General features: G+C 38.1%; 1 protein-coding gene across 5 annotated transcripts in view; it reads left to right on the top strand.

Moving 5' to 3' along the window:
• Window positions 1-24,522, top strand: part of Psd3 (pleckstrin and Sec7 domain containing 3) — a 537,529-nt gene that overhangs the window by 328,805 nt on the left and 184,202 nt on the right. For all 5 annotated transcript variants that reach the window (XM_075986909.1, XM_075986910.1, XM_075986912.1 and 2 more), the window contains 4 exons: window positions 10,081-10,284; window positions 10,390-10,470; window positions 12,790-12,902; window positions 15,358-15,416. In XM_075986909.1, the coding sequence (XP_075843024.1) occupies window positions 10,081-10,284; window positions 10,390-10,470; window positions 12,790-12,902; window positions 15,358-15,416 (457 nt within the window). The remainder of the gene's footprint in view (window positions 1-10,080; window positions 10,285-10,389; window positions 10,471-12,789; window positions 12,903-15,357; window positions 15,417-24,522) is intronic.

The raw sequence follows: 24,522 nt of genomic DNA, 5'->3' as shown, positions 1-24,522 counted from the left end.
AGCCATTATCCAAGTAAATATTGTCTACTTTTTGTAGTATCTACTGCCAATTTTGTAGCAAAATTTTTATGCTTCTTCACTGGCCAATCCTAGATCCCCTCAAGCAGCCCCCTTATCCCTTCTGCTATATAGCCTCTGAGACCAGTACACAATATTGACTTATTCATCTGAACTTAACATGGACAGAAGGCTGTCCAGTGATATCCTATGAGTATTCTAGAAAGATGAGTCCTGCCCGTTGGATTTGGGGTTCACTGATCTCAACATGTACAAAGAAACTCCTGTGCAAATAATGACCATACAATGTTTTCATATTTGGTTGTGAGACATGATAATGATTTCTTTAAAATTATTCATTTCAAATTGCCGTGGTGTGGTTTTCATCAAAGTGGATAATATTACAGATACTACATTCTCATCTGAGAGTTGGTACAACTCTGCAACTTAGGAGAACAAGGAGCCTGGCCTAATTATGCATGCTGGTACTCTCTGTGCCTGGGAGGTAGAAACAGAGCATCAAGAGTTCACGAACTCTGTCTCAGAATGAGCAACAACAAACTCAAAAGTCCAAATGCGGAAAAGTGAAAACCTGAAATCACTGAGTTTTTTTTTCATAAAGAAGCATCAGTGCCTATCAGGGCCAAGTTTTCAATTGTTACAAATCAGTCTGAGGCTCACTGATGCGTATGCTGGTGCCCTCTTGTGGAATTCTGAGTGTAGGACCTGGTAAGATATGGTTTCTAGGGACTCCTGGAGAGGGCAGACAGTGATTGAAAGCATCATGGTAAAGACAGACTTTTTGCTTTTGTACTGCACAGAGAAGTCTCTGCCAGGACCTTCACTAATTAGGATGTTCTCTCATGTTTTAAATTATGGGGCCTATTTTAGGAAAATGTATACTGTATAGATGTAAAAAAATGTGATTATTTTGGGGCAGTTGTCTTTATCAAGTTAATTGCTAATTCCTACTGGCTGCCAACCAATGTTTCCAAGTGTCTGATGTAAAACACTATCATCAAAATAAATACACAGTAAGGTTGATGTTGAAAGTGGTAGGGGCAGGTAGTTAGTCATGATGAAGATGGACCTGATGCTGGTAGCTGACCAGACACTGCTGCATGGATCTTTTCACTCAATCATTACAACACCCCGCCAAGTTGGTGGTTGTTTCCATTTCATAATGGGACAGCGTGAGATCATTGCCAATAATCCCACCTTGGTTATCAGTGGATAATTTTGACTATGTGACTGTTCTTTGGTAGGTATTTGTTTTCAAAAGCACCTTCTGGATTAGTAATTGTTACTCTTCTGGCCAATGATCATTAAGAGTATTCATAATAATGAAGAGAAGGAGGTAGGAGGCTGTCCTTCTGCTGCAGTAGAACTTTGTTCAGACGGCAGCATTGCTGGCTGTACCGTGTTGGCACATTTCAGGCATCCTTGTCATGTTGAATGCTACAGCTTTCTCCAGATTATTGTGTCCTCCAATACTGGGTATCTGCTGGGGCGCTGCTGAGTTTCCACAGGTGTGAATGCTAGCCTCTTCCCTCTTTCTGCCTTGTTTCTTTGTAGGTATGAACTTTACTTGGGCCCTCTAATTCCTTTTGTGAACTCACTGTTTTTGTTAGTGACCTCATATTTCCAGGAGCTTTTAAGTAATAATCGGTCTTTTTCCCTCTCTCAGAATGGCCCCATACACCTTATTTCTCACTGTCTACCTCATTTTGCCTTCTCAACATTTCAGAGCAGGATTTTTTGTGCCAACTCTCAGTTCAGGTTTTCATGTGTTGACCCCCTGCGTGGTTTTACTCTCTGTACCATCTGCCTGTACTGTGTGTACTAGGGTACTATGCCTGTAGTGCTGCGCCTGTCCTAGGGGAAGGTTTGCGAGTCTTGGGCAAGGGCCTGGAGATTTTAAACATACACACACAGACAGTGAGACAGTGACACGGGTCATCCCTGAAACAAGAATGCCCTCTTTATTGTGTTCAGGGGCAGGTTATATAGTGCTCTGGCCACGCCCCAGCTCTCCGGATCTTTCAGCTGCAGATCCATCAAAACCCACTCCCCTGCCATCAGGGTCTCCTGCTCAGAGCAGCTACAGGCTGCTCAGAGCAGAGGAAAACAAGTTGTTTACAGGAAATTCTGGGTCTGGTGGTCCTCATTCCCCAACATCTACATTCGGAATACAAGTTAGAGGGATCCTACCAAAACTCCAAACAAAACACATAAGCTTGAAAGCATTTTTTTAAAAATATTCATTAATTTATGTATGTGTGTATGTGTGTGTGTCTCAGTGTATGTGCACCACATTTGTGCAGGAGCACAGAAGTCAGAAGGGCATTGGAACCCTCAGAACAGGAATTGTAATCAGTTCTGAGCCACAATGTGGGTGCTAGGAATCAAACCTACGTTCTCTGCAAGAGTGTATTTAACTTCTGAGATGTTTCTCTAACTCCTTGAAGGCAATGTTTGCTGTGTAATTAAAGAACCAAGAGGGATCAGGAGTCCCATTTGGGGTTTATGTGGATAACATGTATGAAAGTGGTCAGAGGAAGCCTTGTTGAAAAGGTAGCATTTGAGCAAAACTTGAAAGAGATGTCAGTTATGCTTTTTTCAGGACATGAAAGGCATTGTGGGCAGAGAAGAACCAGCACAGAGGCCCCGAGGCTGGAGCACTCTGAAATGTGAGACAAGCTAGGTCAATATGGCTTCATATGGGTCTGAGTGGTGGCCCAGAATCATCTCAATCATTCTGGGTAATAAACGGGAAATTCCAAGGCCTTCCTTAGGCCTGTACACAGCCAAGAACTTCCTGGAGGGAGACCCTGGCCCACATGCTTCCTTGGACATCTCAAGGCTAATTTATTTGAGACAGTCAGCTTCTCTCCCTGGTCTTTGGGTCTTGGCCAGTGACACGTCTGCCCCTGAAGCTGTGCTGGCCTGAAAGGTTCACTCTTACTCTCACTCCTCAAAGTAAGATTTGGTAGCAAATCATTCTGTGCTCTCTCTGAAGTATAGCCATGGCAACCCCTGCAGCAGTATCTTCCCTGGAATTTTTATGGTCTCTCACCATGGTCTTGTACACTTCATTGTTTCAAAACAATGAAGGCTTGCCCCTTTAACATTACAAATTGGAAATTAATTTTCTGGTCTGTCTTTTGTATGCTGGTGTATGTGTACACAGGTGTGCATGTGTGGAGGCCAGAAGAAACTTTGTTTCTTGAGACAGGGCTTTCTCTGGCCTGGGACATTAATCAGGCTAAAATGGCTGACCAGTGAGCCCCAAGAATCTGCCTGTATCCACTTTTCCAGCAACAGCATATCCTTGCTGTCCCACAACAGCTTCAACCATTCAGTCGCCACTGGAAATATGGTAGGACTTTTCTGCGAACACAGAATGCTTTTGTAGGTTATCAACACTGAAAGGGAGACAGTCCCTAAGGTAGACAAATACCATGCCAACTGCTGCTAGTTAAAAGCTTAGCCATGCACAGCGAAAAGGGATGCATTCTGAGAATGTATTGTCAGGAGATTCCATTTTATGAATACCATAGTATGTCCTTAGTATAACCAAGGTTGTATAGCTCACTGTATACATAGCCATATGGAATACACGATCATCTAAGAGCTACCATAGTATGTTCTTAGTGTAACCAAAGTGGTATAGCTCACCGCATGCCTAGCCATATGTAATATACCATCATCTAAGAGCTCCCAAGCGTCTCGGGTCATCATATCAATTAGTGTTGTTGAACTGCAAGAACTGCAGCTCCTGGCTTCCACGGTAGATTGTGCTGTTTCTTTTGGTGGCATAGCTTGATGACTGTATTTTCTCCAGCTGATGTGGTAGAATATTAGTACTGAGAAAACATCTAACTATATTCCCTTTGACCCAAGTTTTCAGACGTTATATAGTTGTCAACAGGTATACACAATTAGTAATAAATATATTTCAAGTTAAATGTACTTTTCAAATAGCTATAAATTAATTTCATTTAATGTTAGTACACTATTTTTCTGAAAATACTGTTAAGATTTTTTTTCTTATTTTGAGCTTAGAGTGTAACAAAAAGGTTATATATTGAGGTCTTGTGAACTGAGAAATTTGCATCTATGGAGTACTCCCTTAAGCCTTACTGGTTCCTTTACCTTCTCCTTCACTATTCTGATGGAGCTACACTGGTCTAACATGTTCTCACACATGCTCCATGCTCTAGACTTTAAAAGGTTTTTTTTAGTGTCTAGAATGCTTTTCATTTTTGGTGAAGTACAAATGTTGCCCTTTCAAATAGGCTTCCAGTGACCACTTTCTATATGAAAAGATCTATCTACTCTGTAATCAAATAGGCTTCCAGTGACCACTTTCTATATGAAAAGATCTATCTACTCTGTAATCAAATAGGCTTTCAGTGACCACTTTCTATATGAATAGATCTATCTACTCTATAATCCAAATAGGCTTCCAGTGACCACTTTCTGTATGAAAAGATCTATCTACTATGTAATCAAATAGGCTTTCAGTGACCGCTTTCTATATGAAAAGATCTATCTACTCTGTAATCCAAATAGGCTTCCAGTGACCACTTTCTATATGAAAAGATCTATCTACTCTGTAATCAAATAGGCTTCCAGTGACCACTTTCTATATGAATAGATCTATCTACTCTGTAATCCAAATAGGCTTCCAGTGACCACTTTCTGTATGAAAAGATCTATCTACTATGTAATCAAATAGGCTTTCAGTGACCGCTTTCTATATGAAAAGATCTATCTACTCTGTAATCCAAATAGGCTTCCAGTGACCACTTTCTATATGAAAAGATCTATCTACTCTGTAACCCAAATTCGAATTCTTGTTATCTTTTGGTTCTTTTATTACTAGAGCAAATATTGTCTTCAAGTATATATGATTCATTTACCTGTGTTTTTTCTTTAGTTGTGCTTTGTTTACTGAAATATTCTAGGCACCATACGTAAATACCCTTTCTACATTGTTCCCTTTGCCCTCTCTTCATGCCCACAGCCCCTTGCCAAGTTCTGCAAACTCTCTGTCAATCCTACAGAGCCCCAGAGAAGTAAGAGCTTTCTAAGAAGGATGCTGCTGTCTTTCCACCTGCTGCATCCTTCCCCTATTTTGGATGTGACTCTTTGGTGACACTGCTTTCCACAACTCCTGACTCTCTCACTACTGCTGTTAGCTTCACTTTGTATTCACATCACAAGACTCGGTTGACATGACTCAATAGAAGGGTGTAATGTCTGGAGCAATCCACATTATAGTTTCCTCCATTATCGTCTCAAGTTTGTTACCAACACTGACATGTGTGTTACACTTTCTAATCCATTATGACTAACTGAAAAAATGATATCAACAGGGGATGACAGATACATTGTTTTAGATACATTGTCTAGAAAAGGCAACTCTAAAGATCTCTTAAACGGTGGCTAGCTATGACTTCAGCTGTAATAGGACCCCTATGACATCCTCAGGTCACAGACTAGATAGACACAGAACCCTGAAACCAAGACTCAAAAGCAATCTTCTTGGTAGGAAGGAAAGTTAGTCAACGTGAATTTTAAAGGTATTGTGAAGTATATGCAAAACCATGAACAATAAGATGCCTCTGAGAAAGAAAATGGTATCCTGTTGGCCGTGGTTGGTTGTGGCATTTGTTACTCAGGCATGCAGAGACAGTACAGTATAGTCCCAAAAGAAATAGAAACAAATCACTCAGAACTGCCATGCACCTCCAATAGTCACACTCACCTCTAGTAATATTAGTCACCTGATATCATCTAATGCTGGTTCAGCATTCATTGTTTGCCGGCCACTCAGCTAAGAGTAGCCTGTAGGCTGTTCATCCAAGAGTCTTAGAAAACAGGCAGAAAGGAAAGCTTGGGGGAGGAGCTGGGCATAGGCAACCGGACTCTAGAACCCAGTTCTTTATGTTGTAAGCTAATCAGTTGCTATGGCTAGCCATCTTCTAATATTCATGTCCTCACTGATTTAACAAATGTTTATCAAGTTCCTGATGATGGATATGTAATGGTTCAGGTATTTAGAATATTTCAGTAAACAAAATACAAGTAAGGAATAAACATGAGACTTGAGGGAATACTCCGTAGATTGATTCAAGGTTCCCGAATAAGGTAGATTGTAACTTGAAAAGAGAAGTTATTGTCTGCTTGTGTTGGGTCTCGCATATCATACCCTGGATAAGAATTTTTGTCTTGAGTAAGAGTTTTGTCAAGTACACATATTGTTACATTTCTAGTGGTGGTCAGATGGCTAGGAGAGACAATAAAAACACATGGGAAAGTTTTCCATTTGTATACAGAGGGCATTAGAAAAGACTCCGTTCATTATCGGCAGCTGTCAGTCTTGATCAAACTACAGAAAAATCCAGAAATGTTAAGTGAGTTACAGAAGGAAGTCAAAACACATTTAAAAAGTATCATTGTGAAACCAATGGTAGGAACACCATTAGTACAACTCTTTAAGTTTTGAACAAACATTTTTTTTTAAAAAAATAAGATTGTCAGACATAATATTGAATGCCTAGTTAATCTCAAGTTTAAGATAAACTGAATTTTTTTAAAAAATTAGTATAAATATGTTCTTGCAATATTTGTTAAAGATGTGCACATAAAACACTACTTTGTAATTATCTGAAAGTTAGACACTTGGGCATTTTATTACATTTATTAGGAAAATCAAGCAGCCTGTTAAGATGAAAAGGTTCTGGAAGGCATAGTGATTGGACTCCATGATCTGATCTGGATTGTTGAGAGTTGCCATGGTTACTTGGCTGCGGGAACTAAAGGCTCCACATAGGCATTTCTTAGACTACAAAAGTGGGGACACTGATGTAATTGGTAGAGATCTTACTTTTAAGAGATTGTCCAGACAAGCAGGGAATGGAGCTGAAATATACAAGAGGGAGACAGACATCTCACCCCTGGAAGTGTCTAATAGTCACTGTATTAGAGGGGTGCTGTTTGGTGTATTTAGGGGAAAAGAATAGGGTGTTGTCTCTCTTGAGGGCTCCTCCAGTCTGCTTTATTACGTATGAACAAGACAGGGCTGCTTCATTCTTTATTATCTTCATGCATAGTGGCCCCTGTGTTCTGGCTCTTGTTTTTATTGGGGCTGTAAAAGCATTACAGAAACCCCAACAGTAAACAGGGCTGGAATGTGACGTCATAGTAACATGAGGTCATAGTAACATGACGTCACAGGGGCCAAATTCTTGGAAGGCTAGGTAGTTGGGCAGAATTGGAGTTAGGGTAGAGAAGGGAAGGAGAAGGAGCTTCAGTAAGAAGTATGGCCCTGACATATGCGAAGTATGGGCTTAGTTGTCAAGGGCGTTACGTCATGCGTGCGTTATTGCTGGTGAGCAGTATTGTCATCATATTGTCATGACTTCTGATTTAAAAGGAACATTTCTGTGTGGTTCCAGTAATCTTATAAACTGTGGGAAAAGGACAGATTGAAGATGTCTTGGAATGAAGGTGTTTATCCTTGCGTTGTCCCCATCTTCTCCTTTTAATGAGAGTAATTTATTTGTTGTTTTGAAAGAAGACCCAGAAAAGACTGATGTACATAGATTTTACAATCACATCTTTCTTGCGTCTACCCTCACCCCCACCCGGCCTCAGGAAGATGAAGTGAAGTCAGCTAGGTTGGGCATGAAGCTAGAAGGAAGAAGCAGATGCGTGGCATGAGGACTGTGAGAAAAATAACTAGGATTTTTGTTAGCAGTGTTTTTTCAAATTTATAATTACATTTGAATAAAATCAGTTCATTATATCAAGTTATTAGACTGCAGTGCCTGCATGAAGTGATTAATAAGAAAGGCATGAGCAAGTGAGGAATTAACAGTAACCAGTGATGTGCCGGTAAAGGAAAGTCTTTCTTTGGCATTTGTTTGTACTACGTTATAGCTATTATGTAGAGAAAGACAGGAAGACTTGTGAGAACACAACTGCAGGAAGGAAGTGTAAGTGCATGTGTTTGTGTGTGTGTGTGTGCATGTATATACACATATAGATATTTGTATGCATAGATGCATGTATATGTGTGTGTGTTTATATGTGTGTGTATATTTATATGTAACTTATTTGGTTGTAACCAACATTATTCTTGGCATATTTTATATTCTATTACTGATGTGGTAAAAACTGAATTTCTCTTAACATGAAATTTCTATGAAATTATTTCTATAGATGTGTTATAGTTAATAAAATATAAAGTGTTCACACAATGGCAGTTTTAACTGTCTACATAGGAATGAAATCTATATTCATTTTCATGACGAGTTCATCATAAGCAAGCAGTTGTTGTTGTTGGCAGGTATTTTTTGTTGGAAAGTGAAGGTGGCTCTACCATGAACACTTGTTTCTATAAGTCTATTTTTGTTTAGCTCATTGTTTGCTGTTGACAGTGCTTTCTAATTGGACTTGAAGGTGAAAATAGTTTCTGTGGGTTTGGTCCTCCTCTGAACTCGCCCTGTGGTCTCTACTGAGAACAAGGAAGCTGACATGCGCAGGGAATCGAGTTTTCACGTAGGTGGATGTCAAAGGCACTGGGACATCATAGCCCCTGCTCTCCACTCTCAGCTTCTCTTAGAGCAGCTTCAGGTTCTTGCAGAGCGAGTGCTGAGGAGGAGTTGCTATTTAAGGGGAACAATCGACAAATGTCTGGCAGTTGTTAAATTAAAATTTTTATTAATAACTAACATTTTAGTAATCGAAATCCATCCAAAGTTGGTGGCACATGCCTTTACTTTAATCCCAGCACTTGGGATACAGAGATAGGAGGATCTTTATGAGTTGGAGTCCAGTCTCCTATAGTATGTTCCTGGTCATCCAGGACTGCATAATAAAACTATGACTCAAAAATAAATGAGTAAATAAATAAAATATTAAAAATAAAATACTGAAACAATTTTGGAAAGCCATCTCTCACTGGAATTTTAGTAGTTTCCTTGTACTTCACTACATTTCTGAGGAATGTAACAACTTTAATACAAGGGATTTTTCTAATATTGTGGGATGAGACATGTTTATAAATACTTTATAAAAAACAAAATATAGCAGTTGAAAATTACACACAGATGAAAGGTATAGGAATGACAAATATAGGGTTGAATCTACTGTATGGGTACAAAAGCATAATGGAATATGCTTTATATTACAACTGACATTTAAGAAATTATGACTTTCTTATTCTCATGTTCTATATATATGAAGTACATCCACAGTTATTTAAATGGGATATTAAAATATACATTTTTAACTTAAGTATCTGTGTGAATTCAGATTTTTTTCAAAATACTTCAGTCAAAACAATAAATTAAGAAGTTTAACCAATAGGTAGTTCTGAGAGTCTTGCTGTCCTCTAAAAGCTAGCCAGCAATCTGTAAAAAAGTATAAATCACCTAATTTTATATTATTAGAGAATATGGTTTTTAGTAAAAAATGTATTAATATTATGCACAGTAATATACCGAACATATTAAGTGCCCCACATTTTATTTACCAGCATGGTACATATTAATACATAAAATTGACACTAAGCAGAAACTTATTGGAGTTCTCAATACTTAAAAATAATAAATAATAAGTTCTAAGATGGAAACCGTTTGCTTTAGTGCTTAGACAAGTGATTTCCAGTGTGTAGGTGGAGAGTCTTTGGCGGTGTCACGTGACCCTTTTAGAAGGATCGCTTAAGAGAACACAAATATTTACATTACAAGTTTTAACAGTAGCAAAGTTACAGTTATAAATTAATAACAAAAAATAATTTTATGGTTGGGGTTTCCACAGCATGAAAAACTGTATTAAAGGGTCATAGATTAGGAAGGTTGAGAACCACTGGCTTAGGCAATTATTTTTATAGTCTCTAGAAATATAGTGCCTGAATATATTTTTTGTGAAATATTTAAATAAAACACAATCTTATTTAAATAATTTTATATAGTTTATTTTACATTGTTACAGTAACTTCATCTATTATTTCTGTTTTGCTATACATGAAAAAAATTCTATTTTTTTTCTTTTTCTTTTTTTTTAAAGTGGTGGTCATAGCCATGCTGAGGTGAAAACACAGCCAGATGCTCATTCTGAAATGGGGAGCACCGAAATTCTGGAGAAAGAGACCACAGAAAGTCTCAGTAATGGTACTAACAGCAACGTGGAAGCAGCTAAACGACTGGCCAGACGCTTATACCATCTAGACAGATTCAAACGATCAGACGTTGCAAAACATCTAGGCAAAAAGTATGTTCTTAAGACTGGTATGGGTCTGAGTTTTTTTGTTGTTTCTTTTTTTTTTTTTTGAATGGTTGTCATTTCAGTAAACAACTCTCCTCTGTTTCCTTGCAGTAATGAATTTAGCAAACTAGTTGCAGAAGAGTATTTGAAATTTTTCGATTTCACAGGGATGACGCTGGATCAGTCTCTCAGGTATGATGAACCCTCACTTCTGTTCTGCATCATCTCCCAGTCTCGTCTTCTCCGTAGAGGAAGTCCTGAGCTCTGCTTGCAGTCGGACTCCTTTTGTTACCCCAATTCCATTTGCTTTCTGAGTTTAGATGAGACCGGGTCCTACGCAGGGAATAAGAGAGAAATAAACATGAACTGATATTCTGCATGGAATAGTAAACTCGAGTCCACAGAACATAGGAGAGTATGACCTGAAATCAAATCTGGGGGGGAAAGTCTCTTTTGAGAGTTTCTTTTTAATTTTTCTATTACAGTAAAAATATGCAACTAAATTTCTTATCTTAACCATTTCAAGGGCCCCGTCACTGCCAATAATGCATGGATCCAGCTGAGCACTGTCAGTCACTAATTTCCTTTACTCTGCTCCTCTCTGAGCTAAAACTATACCTGGTATACACCTCCCCCAGAAGCCACTCTTTTGACCTTGCTGACTACTTCATGTACCTGGCCTCAGGCAATATTTGGAGGGTTTTTTTGTTTAGTTGTTTTTGTTTTGTTTTACTTATTAGGTCTATTGGCCTCCAGGTTTTTATATGTTCTAATTCATCACAGAACATAGCACTGCTTTCCTATCTACTCATCAATCAATGCTTGCTTGAATTCCACCACAGTTTATCTATTGTGACTGCTTCTGCAATAAACACAGGCATACATGTCTCCTTGAGACTCTACTTTCAATTCTGTTGAATAAGAAGTTTGGAGTTTGACAGTTAAAAAGAATACTGACTATAAAATTAGAGGTCTTTGTCCCTTAAGTATTTACTTAAAATAACAAGTATAAAATCTTTTCAGATTATATTTTGTTATTAATTCTTCAATGGAATAAAATAGCTCAACCAATATAATCTACAGAATGTATCTGTGAAATATGATATTACTATCTGATAAGTTTTTGAAAATGAAGGCCCACCAATACTAATTTTTCACATTTGAGCTACTAAACATAAAATCTAGTGAGCATTTAATCTTATGAACTACTTTTAAAACATGTGAACTTCAGTGAGTTCTGATCATCTTGTATAATCCCTTAATTTTGCAAGTCAGACAGCAGAAGCCTGGGCAGGGAAGTGAGGTTTGTTATACTAGAGTAGTTCCTGCTTTCCTGCTGCTTGCAGGCTGTTGTTATTTAATGAAAGCATCTAAGAGTAAAGGGATGAGTTAGACCTTTGCTTTCTGGTGTTATATGTTTATTTCAAAAGTTGTAAAGAAATAGTGATCAGTGTGGGTTAGAATCATGAAGTAGAATCTCTAGTAAGAGTAAAAATATTCTCATGAAAATCAAGCTTATTATATGTACTTTATGATAGTAATAGTCTTAGAAAAATTTAAATGATTTTTATAAGTAGCATATTGCTTGACATAAGGAACAATTTAAGATTATATTTTCCAGTTTCTTCCTCATGAATCTATGATGATGTGAAAACAGGAAAATAAATTAACCCAGATCTGCTGTGTGCAAAGCAGACAGGTGGAGGTTACATCACTATTGAACCCTGATGTGTGGGTTTTAACACATAGCTAGTATGATTGTACAAATGAGTCATAAATGTCTGTCTTTTTCTTTTTAATATAATTGATCTTTTAAAAAATACCATTTGACAATCACAGTATAAATTGCCTGCCTTTTTCAGGCTTTCTTTGTGTATTGGCCTATCTGTTCTTCCTGTGACATTTTATAGAGGCTTACTTTTCTTCTTTCCTTCTTCCATCCTCCCTCCCTTTCTCTTTCTTTCTCACCCTTCCTTCCTCCCTCCCTCCCTCCCTCCCTCCCTCCCTCCCTCCCTCCCTCCCTCCCTCCCTCCCTTCCTTCGTTTTTCTTTCTGTGCATGTGGTACAGCCAGCATGGAAATTAGAAGACACTCAGTTTTAGCCTTCCATTTTGCTTTTGAGAAGGCCTCTCTTTTTGTTTCTGCTGCTACAAGGAGTTCTCTAGATTAACTGGCCTATGAACTTCTGGGCAGTTCTCATGTCCTCAACTAATTCTGAGATTATAGGTGCATGCTACCAAATCTCACTTTTCACATGAAATATGGATTCACATTCTCAGGCTTGTGTGGCAAGCTTTTACCTGCTGAGCCATTTGGTCTGGCCCACATTTTATAGAATTTAAATTTCCATTTGTTTATATTGAGTTCTATCTAGTGAATATATTAGGAAGTAGGGAGAAAGGACTATAGGATGTTTTTGTATAATTCTTCCCTTACATTTCTCTAAGTTAACTGTTAAATACAAAAGATGAAAACTGCTTAAACATTTCTCTTCTTTATTATTCTTTCTCAGGTATTTCTTTAAAGCATTTTCTCTTGTGGGAGAAACCCAGGAGCGTGAAAGAGTATTAATACATTTCTCCAATAGATATTTTTATTGTAATCCAGACACTATCACCTCACAAGGTAATCTAATGGAAAGCTTGCAATTTTATGACTATGATTATTTTCCTTATTATAAGTTTTATATTTTTTGTAAAAATGTAAGAAGTTATATTTAATTTGCCTTCTCCTAATTATTTAAATCCAAACTGGAGTCATTAGTTCCTTTTCTCATTCTTTCCCTTTCATTTTAGTTTTTTTTTATGGCATCATCTGCTTAAGGAATATTTAATAACGTATTTTGTTCTCTTAATTTATTCTTTTTAAAAATTTATAGTATGGTGGTATTCTTTATTTATATTGTCTTCATATGTTTAGCTTTGAACACTGGGATTTTATGTGCAAAGTAGTTTGTGATACATTATTGGTTTTCTTACTTCTTCTTATATGTCCTATGTCAGTGGAGTTTCCCTGTCCTGACTGCCTGCTCCCAAATAACTGGCAGCCACTTTCCAAATAACTGACTCAGAGACTTAATATAAATTATAAATACTTGGCCAATAGCTCAGGCTTGTTACTAGCTAACTCTTACACTCTAACCCATATTTCTTATCTATTGTTTTTCCCATGGATCATGGCATGCTACCTCATTTCTACATGGCCTGCTTCCTCAGTGGCTGGCATATTCTCCGAGTCTGCCCTTCTTCTACCCATAATTCTCCTAGTTTGGTTGTCTCACCTGTAATTCTTGCCTGGCTACTGGCCAGTCAGCTCTTTATTAACCAATGAGAGTAGTACATATTTACAGTATACAGAAGGATTATTCCACAGCAGTCCAGTCATTATACTTCTTGAAATCAGTGTGTTTAGCTCAGATTTTCCTTTTGCCTATTTATCTATCTCATGGAGACTTTCCTGAATCTCAGGTACTTTTGTTTGATATTAATTAAAATCTTTAAAGCTGCCATTCACTTATGACTTTAGTGAAATATGAGTTTGTTTGTGGTACTGTTTTTACAGAGTAATATAATATTTAACTATTTAACTATTGGCCTACCCACAAGGAGATACCTTTTTCATTCAAAATACAGTAGCAATGTACAACTTCAAGTTTTAAGTCAAGTATATTCTCTTTTAAATGGGAAGTTTCTTACAAATTTATTAATTGTGGAATAAATTGATATGGACAAGGAATAGTTATTATCTGAGACTAGAGATTGATAGTAACCAAAGTCCTTCCTCACTCCAACCCTCCAGGCTGTAGCTAGTCAGCTCAGCATTTGATCATCAATATCACATATTTATGTGCAAACTGATACTTTGTGGACTGATTGTCAGTTCTGTCACTGGGTCAGCACCAACTAGAGAACCCAAGAGGTGGAGGAGCCTTGTTTCCATTACACCTGCAAGTCAAGGGGAGTTAGCAGGCCTGGATAGAGCAGGGCATGTGGGAGTGCATGGACATGCTCTTGAGGAGGGTTGGGTGTTGGCTGCTGTCTTTTACAGTAACCCCAGGAACTGCTCTGAGTGTGTGATAAGCAATTGGGACGGAATAAATACGCTGTGGGGCATGAGTGACTAGAGAGACCACCCACTAACCTGAAATATGTGCTTTCAAAAACAGACGCACTTTCCTGTGCGTTTGGCATAAATTAATAAGGTTTTCACTTCCTCTAAAGCTATTATCCTCTGCTATACGTGGGTTAAGAATTAGGGGAGAGAAAAGCTAACTGATATTTGAAGGTAAGTGTTTAACTCTGCATATAAAGTAAGATGAAAGTGATAATCCCATTTAAGTTGGAAATGTTATTTCAGGCTTTGACCACATTTTTCTGAATATTTAATTTTTTAATCTTCCTAGATTATTTCTGTCTTTTACTTTTGGCTTTACCTAAACATCCTAGAAAGACAATACAATCTAAATGTGCTCTTTAAAGAATGCTGCAAAATATGTCTATTATTAACTATACATCTTGAGTATTAAATGATTCCTTTTCATATTGATACCATATGCTACAGAAAATTGAGAAAATACAAATAAAACAGAAATATGTGTCATGATCCAGAAATAGCTTTGTATTTTGATATATTCTTTTAGATATATTTACATTTAGTAGAATTATACTGCACATATGTTTCTCATATGACTGATTATCAAGTATCTTTTCGCTTTAGCCTATGTTTCTATACAACAATCCTAATGTCCTTAACATTACAAACTTTTGTTTCTGCAGAGTTATATCTGTCTCTCATTGCGAGCAATGTCTGACTTTGTATTCTTGTATTTATGTAGATCCTTAGTTGTCTCCTTAGTGTAAAGCCACAGAAGAGTTGCGGTGTTAAATGACACTGCTTCATGGTTTTGCACATGTAATACCAAATTGCCCTTCAGAGAGGAGGTACCAATTTACTTGTCATTAGAAGGGTTCAGCTGTCTTTGGAAGTCCTTGCAACTTATCCATTTTCTTACCCTCCACACAAAGTTGTGTCTAGTGCAGCTGTGCATATGCGATGTTAACAGTAGTCCTTGTTTTTGCAGATGGAGTCCATTGCCTCACGTGTGCTATGATGCTGCTCAACACAGATCTGCATGGCCATGTAAGTGTAGGTTTGTGACGTTGTCTCATAGGATCTGCAACGTTGCAAGCTTGTCTGTGCGTTTGTGTTCATACAGATTTTTCTCTGCCCCTCCTTGCCTTTTTCTCTAGAGCATTCCAGTAACATGTAGATAAATATAAATTTTCCAAGAAAGAAATATCCTTTTCATTCCACATGCTAGCACAGAGAGTAATTTTAAATACAAGATATTTTGTTGGTGTCTGGTATGGTTTCAGTGTATAAATTCCATATCAGCTTCCTCCACCAGATGGCAGGCAAAGGCTACTTGTTTTAGATTCTGTTTTGTTGTCTTCTGGTTAGACTGGTTAGTGACTGATGTACAATATTGGAAAAATAATAGAAGTTAGAACTGAAACTGCCATTTTTAAGTTTTAGTAGGTATAACAATTCAGTCTTTTCTGAATTCTTCAACTCACCCCTTTTGTTATCTAGCTAAAATATCAAAATAAAACCTAACACAAAACCAAACTATCTCATCTTCTGTTTGAAATCAAAGATGTACATCATAAATTTATGACCTGTAATAGAAATGAAATTTTATCATTTTAGTTATCCACTTCATATTTAGGAAATGAGAGTATTTTAAATAAATATAAACTAATGTCTATTATTTAGGACAAAGTTCTAGGTTCATGTAACTTGAAGGAAAATTTCAAGTTTCTATGTAATTGAATATATTAGCCCTTGACTTTATATATTTTACTTAGTAATTTTATAAACTATTTGAAAATTACTATTTAGCAGCTGTTCCATTATCCCAAATATTCCATTATCTTGATACTATAGAGCTCCTTTCTAAAGAGTTAGTGTGGGGCTCTGTGGGACCTTTAAGTTGAACCTATTCAGCATAAAGAAGCCTCTTCACATTGGATGTTTTTGAAGTCCCATTAACCTAAAATAATAGTGTATTTATCATTTTTGATAAGAAATGTCTTATAATGGAAGAATGTGCAAATATTTCATTCTTGTTGAAAAATGTTAAGGTTCTCATATAATGTCTGTAAAAGTTGTTGGATTTGGGGAACATTTCTTTTTCATTTGGATTGCTTTTTGTAAAAAGCTCATAATGCTTTAATAATACTTTGAAGTTATCATAAATCTTACTGCTCATAATAATTGGAAATAAAGCAGCAAGTATGGATTGACAATTGACTTTTATTCAGATAACCTGCTGTGGTTGAATGTAGATGCACTGTGGACCTCCTGGTGCCTGGAAACACAGCTGCAAAATCACAAGGGCAGGGCCATCTGTCCTGATCCCAGCCTCAGATCTCCTGAGGGGATCCTCATGCATTGGGCATGTGGCACACTATTGGAATTCCAGAAGTTGGGAAACTAAGGTGGGAGTATTGAGAGTTTGAGGCTACCCAGAAATCCATAGAGGTGCACTGCTAAACAATAAAGAAGTCAGCAAACAAGCAAATCTGTATTTCCTTTGACACCAGGATGAAGAATACTCTAATGTTGCCTTTAGTTGTGCTGAACGTAGATAATTAGCAGTTGCCTAATGTAGCATGTTACTGATATAAAAGGGGAAATTGTAATGACAGTAAATCTCTCTGGATCATCTGGATTGTATTTTTGGTGGTAATTAGTTCTCAGCCTTGGTTGAGTGTATAAAAGTATATACGGTATACTTAGGGTTGTCTAGTGCTTAGGTTTTTTGTAATAATCTTCTTTGTTATACAACACATACTATTATAAATCTGTGGGATGTATAGTTGCTATGATAAGCACTAACCATATGAAAATGTGTTTTTCTTATCTTTCCCTCTGGATTCATTTTAAAAATAAACTTTCCTTCTAGGTGGTAAGTGTTTGTCCATAATTCTGAATGTAGATTCTCTTGCATCATAATTGCCTGATATATTCCAGTCTCTGTGCGACTGGTTAGCATGACCGTCCTCAGGCCGAGATCATTCAGAAGATGAGTGAATTCCTTCTAGTGTTTGCTTCTTCCCTTTGCCTTCTTTGCTACTGCATAGGCCATCACCATCTACTACCTGACCCCATGCTGGAATAACCTATTGTTATAAACTAATCCGCCATTCCCCTTCTCTGTATCATTGGCCATGACAGCAGCACCGCAGCATGACTTTCTAAGAAGTGCTAAGCCGGCTTGTCCTCATGGTTTCTCCAGGGAAGGAAGGGCTAACTTGGGGGATTAATTGATTTGGCCTATTTTTTTTATTTTGTTTTGTTCTGTGATTCTCCTTTATGTAATGATGCTCTGTAAATGCTTCGGCATGGACCTTTTTATCCTGCTATTCTCATTAATAAGATGACGGAATGAACACTAACACAATAACCTCTAGAAGGCAGCTCCACATATTGTATTGTTTTTCTATCTTTGTCTGATTTATCCGCTCACTCACCAGATACCAGTGTTATGCCCAGATCAAGGAGACTCCCCAAAACCAACAAGGAGATGGAGTCCTGTATATAAAAGCAAAGAACCTTTATTCTTATACAAGTTTGCAAACTTGGACTCTCCATGTGTCCAACGTATTGGACTGGTTGGTAGCCCCTAGTTCAGTTGAGTTGGATTTTTATGGTAGCAAAGGTGAGGGTGAGGGTTTTCTAAGGTGAGGACCCCTGATTGTCTGACATTTGTCTAGGGGTGTCCTTGTAAATGTATGCTGGCAGATGATCCTATCTACAATGGGTGGAACATTAGGAATTTTCTTTGGATGGTCTGTTCCTGGGTGGTCTCAGTTTGTGGTCTTTCTTGAATGCCTCAGGTTTAACTACTGAGACTCAGACCTCCCTTGAGCTTATCATGGTAGGGACCAACATTTCCCTCTTCACAGGTACCAATGACAGGACCCAGTCATGGGTCCGGCTTGCCCATTGGTTTAAGGAGATAGTATTGGGACCTAAGAACCATTAGCTAACAGATTATGTTTTAGGACTGTGGTCATTCTCTGCTATCAGGCCCTGTAGCTCTGATCTTTTGAGTACAACCAAATTGAATTATAATCCTGAATGTCCTCTTTGGTACTGTGGTTCTGCGTAAAGAACAAAGTGTCTTTTTACTGTAGGACTATTTTAGTTAATAAATCCATTAATTGACAACTCTGGGCCTACTTTTATGGTATATCAATGGGTACTATAGGTAGACAAGAGAGTTCCCCCTTGTCTCAGAACTTCAACCTGTTCTGGGCAGGAAGCATGGGATGATGTGTTCTTTTCTGTAACTACTTTGAGCTGACATTGGGGTGCTGTTGTCAGGGCCCAAGAAAGGCAAGCCAAAGATAAGGAAGGAATTCAGGCAATGGGACACTGATGAGAAGCATCTGGTTCGCAGACTCTGTTGAAGAGACAGGGAACACTCACATTGGCTGGACTGATCGACATCAGCTTTCAGCAAGTCCAAGGCTCGCAGCCATTTGGAGCAGGATGGAGTCAGCTACTGATGCTTAGATTTTTCTGCCAGCCAAGTGAAACCAATTGAGAAGTTTGAATTAGGAACAGAAGTTAAAATTTATGTACTTAAAGAAAAATAATACATTTGAAGCTTTCAGGCCCATATTGAAATCCGTATCATAGATAAAGGCAGATAATGGGTATCTGTATACAGCATGGTAGACTCATACCTTTGAGTCCCAACAAGTACTCCAGATTTTGGTTAGAAGCATATATTTTTTTTCTGCTGTCCAGAGATCCAAGTATGAATTGGACAGAGATGTCTTTGGTCTTATGAGAAACACATTTACGTTCATATTTAGATGACAACCAGACTAAATCTAAAATCTTGAGCTTGTGACCCAAACAGTAAGTAGTCATTGCTCTGTTAGCTTACCAGAACTATACCATAGAAGGGGAAAGAAATCAGAAATATTTTCCATATCTTAACCTGTATTTACATTTTAAATCATTTTAGACCCTCAAAGCTTATGAGCTTTTATATCCTCAGATCTTTATATATCTTAAAACATTTTTTTGTAATCTAGAGACCTTGTAGCTTTAGAAAAAGCAAGGCTTGATTTCTCGCCATATAAAATGAGCGAACAAGCTGGCTATAGCTTTGTGCAAGGGTCTGGATACCTGTTGCTGCTAAACTGACAACATTATAGCTGTCCTAGCCATCAATACTATCAGAGAGGATAGATAAAGTATACCTGAGTACAGACCAAGTAGTTTCCAAATCCATTAAAAATGACAGGGACCAGAGTCATATACAGTTAGCCATACCCAGGTCTCCACAGCATTGGAGACAAAAGTATTCAGAACAACAGTCTTAGAGTCTTAGCCAGGCCAATAAGGTGATTTTTTTTTTCCTGTGGAAGAGGGACATGGAAAAGACTGACCTTATTTTGTCTAGGCATAAGTGGTGCAGTCAATTCTCTAGTGTCCTGCCATTTGTCCACAGTCTGGACCGGGTCCTGGCAGCAGTGCTGCACTGGGGCATCTCACCCAGTGGTCAGCATTGTTGTAATCCAGGGGGAGACATCATGGTGTCCCATGATCTTTTTCGGGGACTGTGGGTCACTGCTAGGACCTCAGAGTCTCTGTTTAATATAATAAACTTTTTAATCATTATTTTAAATGCCATATTCTGCAGATCTCTGAAGTATGAGGGCTGCCTAGGTTTATGTGATTAGACAAACTTTGTTTCTAGTTACTTGTCTTAAGTTTGACTTTGAAAACCTAAACAGAGGACTAAATAAGGCTTATCCCTGTAATTAGTTATATCAATACTTTAAGGATGACTGACTAACTTGTATTTCCTAACAGTCTATAGTAAGTTAGCAGCTTTCATAAAACCAAAACTTTACATTTTGTCAGGATTAGCCTTAAAAAAATAGTGATTTTCAATTGACGCTAATAAAGAGTCATTGCGAGGGTAAAAATAGAACCAGTTTGTGTCCAGCTGTTAATACTGTCTCCTGTGAAAGCAAAGAAAAGGCCCAGGGTGAAAAGGGATCAGGAGGGAGCAGAGGAGCTAGCTTTGGCTTGACCAGTTCTAATTCACTGAGGCCTCACCTTAGGGAAGGGCCACAAGTTCTTTTTGCCAGAGTTAAGGAGGGAGGCTGGAGGCCCCCTTTTTAGGAAGTAACTACTTTCTCCTAGCAGCCTGAGGGAATGCCTGACCTTGGGAAAAGGACTTTGTGGGCTCTCTGTTAAGTATGAGCCTTAGAAAACAATTTTTCAATTGAAGTTCCTCTTAGTATCAATACAAAAATCTGTGACTCAGTTTATCCAAATAGCTTAAACCCAACAAAGTTAGCAAAGGCAAGGAGGCTAAACATACATTTTTAAGCCTGAATAGACCTTGAACAAGGAAATACATTTTAAAACCATCAGTTGATATTTTTAATGCTTTCACTTCCAAGCCCTCTATCAAACTGCCTAGGTCATTGACTTCTGCATCACAAGCAATGAACATCCAGTTTCTGGTTAGCATTTTGTGTTTATGGCTGTGACCCTAATTTTTAGCTTTTTATTTTAAGTCCAAACATTAACAATATATAAAACATTTGATAAGCACAAATGTCCCATAGTCTTCACGTTTAAAAAAAAATTAAAAATCTCTTAAATGTCTTCTTGCAATATCGAAAATAGAGGTCCTCTTTGGCCTCACCATCGACGGCATATACATAGCCTGTCTTTTAGATCTCAGCCTGCTCTATTTCACTGTAGCTGGTGGTACTTGTGACTATCACCTGGCACTGGCATTTCTAAAACCATTTTAAGGTCCATTCTTGGAATTGCACATTATTTGGGACTCTAGTCCTGCCATACATTTGTAAACCTCAGCTGTTTCCTATGATCCCTTTATGCCTTTATAACCATTATCACCTGGGTGACTCTTAAATTAACAAAGTTTAGCTGGCAGAGCAAGGTACATTTTTGAGTATAAAAACATTGAGGTGCAGCTTTAATACTTTAAATCTGATATATATATATATATATATATATAGTTTTAAACCTTGTTTTTAGAATGGTACATGAGTCATACAAAATCTATCCCAATCCAAACTATCTTGGAGATCTGTTGTTCTGAACCTCCTAGTTAGGCCCACTCCACATGGTCACCTTTAATCAAGATGTGGTGACATCATGTGGCATCCATTATTTTTTTCCAGCAAAATGGCAACCCAAAATCTCAAATAGAATCATGCCTTATGCTTTCTTTAAAATTACTCATGCATAAATTTTAAGTTATCAATTCCCAGTGTTACTAATTAACTTCTTCTTTTTTTTTTTTTTTTTTTGGTTTTTCAAGACAGGGTTTCTCTGTAGCTTTGGTGCCTGTCCTGGAACTAGCTCTTGTAGACCAGGCTGGCCTCGAACTCCCAGAGATCCGCCTGCCTCTGCCTCCCGAGTTCTGGGATTAAAGGCGTGCGCCACCACCACCTGGCTTACTAATTAACTTTTAATTAGTTTCATTTTTATTTTAATAGATTTTTGACCATATCTAACAAAATAAACTTAAATCTGAAGCTAAAGAATGTTCACATAAACCAAGTCCAATTTTTTTGACTCTTCTGCTTTGTTTTCTTCTCCTTGTCATTGTGCCAGGGGCTCAGACTGACAGAGTGACAGGAGAAACTTTTAAATAAGCCTGGGTCTAGTGAAGGAAAGAGTCATAACTCTAGAGCCAGCTCTTCAATAAAGAACAGCACAAAACAGTTTTAACATTGTCTACATCAAAAAGTCACCTGAATTTCTGCTAACCCAAATCCAGTAACCAGAGCTCAGGTGGGTGGCAGAGGCAGCAAAAATATGCAAACCATTTCTGTCTCAGCTCCATGCTTGCAAGAAAACCTACAGAGACATACTTTTCAATAAAACAAACACATTCAGTATTTGCAGGTATGAGAATCCACAACAAACATAGTTCACATCCCCTTCTGACCTTCTATAACTTTTAAAAAACCTTTAATCCATTTTTCTCTCTTTATTTTTTCAATCTCCTGCTTCCTCCCTTACTTTTCAGACAACGTACCAAAGTCTTTCTCACTTCTCAGACAACGTAAAAGCTCTTACCAAAGTCTTTCTTATGATTTCCCTCAGTAGTATATAATATATTGTATGGCTACAATATTTTAAACATGAACAAAAACATTCATATACTATAACATACATAACTTTAAATTTGCATCACATAAAATCCTGTGCCAGTGTGAAACATCTGAGACAAACAGCAGTTTCTTTTCCATACCATAACCAGTAGTAACTTGTAACCAGCCCCTCTAAATGATGACAGATATTTAAAACCCGTTGGATCTGAATGACCAAAGCTGCTCTGGTAGAGGGAAGTCTGGCTATAGTGTCACAACATGGCCACTGCCACTGCACTTAACACCTATAGCCAATGCCCTTGGCCCACAGAGTCAAACCTTGGTCAGGTTTGGCCAGAAGTCGAGGCACACAGCTCCCAGGGCAAGCGAAGGGAACCCATCCACCAGAATGGGAGAGGGGAGGGAGGCATGCAGCGTGGGGGAAAAAGAGTGTTAATTTTTCCAGCCATAGCAATTAACCCCAGATTCTCTGTTCAGTGTTTGAAATCTTATTGGGGCACATCCGCACCCTACAACTGTGGCAGGCAGGCAGCCTCACTACATTGTAACAAGGCTGTATAGCCCAGCCACCCAGCCATACACTCGTGCTGCCCCGCAGCTTCGTGCGTGTACAGCAAACCTGCCAGTGTTGCCCCCGCACTACAGGCCACGGCTGACTCCTTTCCATGAAATGTTTAAAGTGGATAGAGGTTGTGTGTCTCATTCCTTTAGGAAAATATACCCCTATGCTTATGGTCCTATCTCTAAATCCTGTAAGTGATCAATATCAAAGTCAAACAAGTCGTGATTTGAGCCTGTCCCATTACATCAGTCTCTTAAGTCAGAAAGAAGATGCACAAAAGACAAAAATAAAACAACACACAAAACAATACAGAGTCTTCCTGGTGCCTGGAAGCAAAACCTGAACCGAAGATAGCCTCTAGCTGTTTTGCATGAACATCCTCCACGTCCTTCTACAGAAACCAGAGAGATCCACTCTCATACAGAAGGGTCCTGGGATCCAAATACAGAAGGGCCTTGGGGACATCTCCATAGGTACTCCTCCTGTGATCTTTCCACAATTCTGTCTCACATGTTCTGGGCCCATTCACAGAAGGATAGCCAAAGAGACGCAAAACAAACCAACTAGGAGACCAAGTCCTGTATGTAAAAGCAAAGAGCCTTTATTCTTACACAAACTTGCAAACTTGATCCCTCTGTGTGTCCATCATATTGGACTGGTTGGAGAGCCCCGGACTCAGTTGGAGTTGAGTTTTTATAGTATCAAAGGTGAGGGTGAGGGATTTCTAAGGTTCAGGACCCCTGATTATCTGACATTTGTCTAGAGTGTCCTGGTGAGTGTGCTGGCAGAGGATCCTATCTACAATGGTTAGAACATTAGGACTTTCCTTTGGATGGTCTGTTCCTGGGTGGTGCCTGGGTAGTCTCAGGGTAAACTACTGAGACTCAGGCCTCTATTGACCTTATCATGTCTGGGTCCTACACCAGTAGTGTCCCTGTACTGTTTCAAGGTCTTACCACTTGGGCATGCAGGTGTTTAACCAGTCAAAGCGCCTATATCGTTGATGACTAGGCTGGTTACCATTGCTCAGATTTAGCTGAAGGCATATTGAGCCTGATAAGTTGTTGTAGAAAAATATGAAGGCTTTGAAAATTAAATTTGAAAATTTAACTAAAATTAAATAGGCCAGTGAGAAAAATGAAGTATATACTGGCTCTTTCCAGATAAATTCATTGTCACCCTTTACTACCTACTTTAAAATACAGCAAAATGGTTCATTGTTATCTTAATCCCAGCATCTTATTTATACTTGTTTCTGAGTGTCCTTGTTTGTAGTTTTGAGCACATCAACGACTTGCTCAATAATCCCTTTTATTTTTATCCAGTGTTTCATTATCTACAAAATGTATACGTAATTAAATTCCTATAAATATAAACTTTTAAATTACAGTATTAAGTAATAAGCATGCTAAAATTGCTTGGAATATGAAGGGACAATTGGCATTTTTGTTTTATGGGAAATACTATAAAGATGTAACATATGACAATAAATTTG

This window comes from Microtus pennsylvanicus, chromosome 9 (assembly GCF_037038515.1).
Source record: "Microtus pennsylvanicus isolate mMicPen1 chromosome 9, mMicPen1.hap1, whole genome shotgun sequence".
Lineage (NCBI taxonomy): Eukaryota > Metazoa > Chordata > Mammalia > Rodentia > Cricetidae > Microtus > Microtus pennsylvanicus.
Note: the sequence above shows the minus strand (reverse complement) of the source record. Positions and strands in the feature narration are given on the sequence as shown.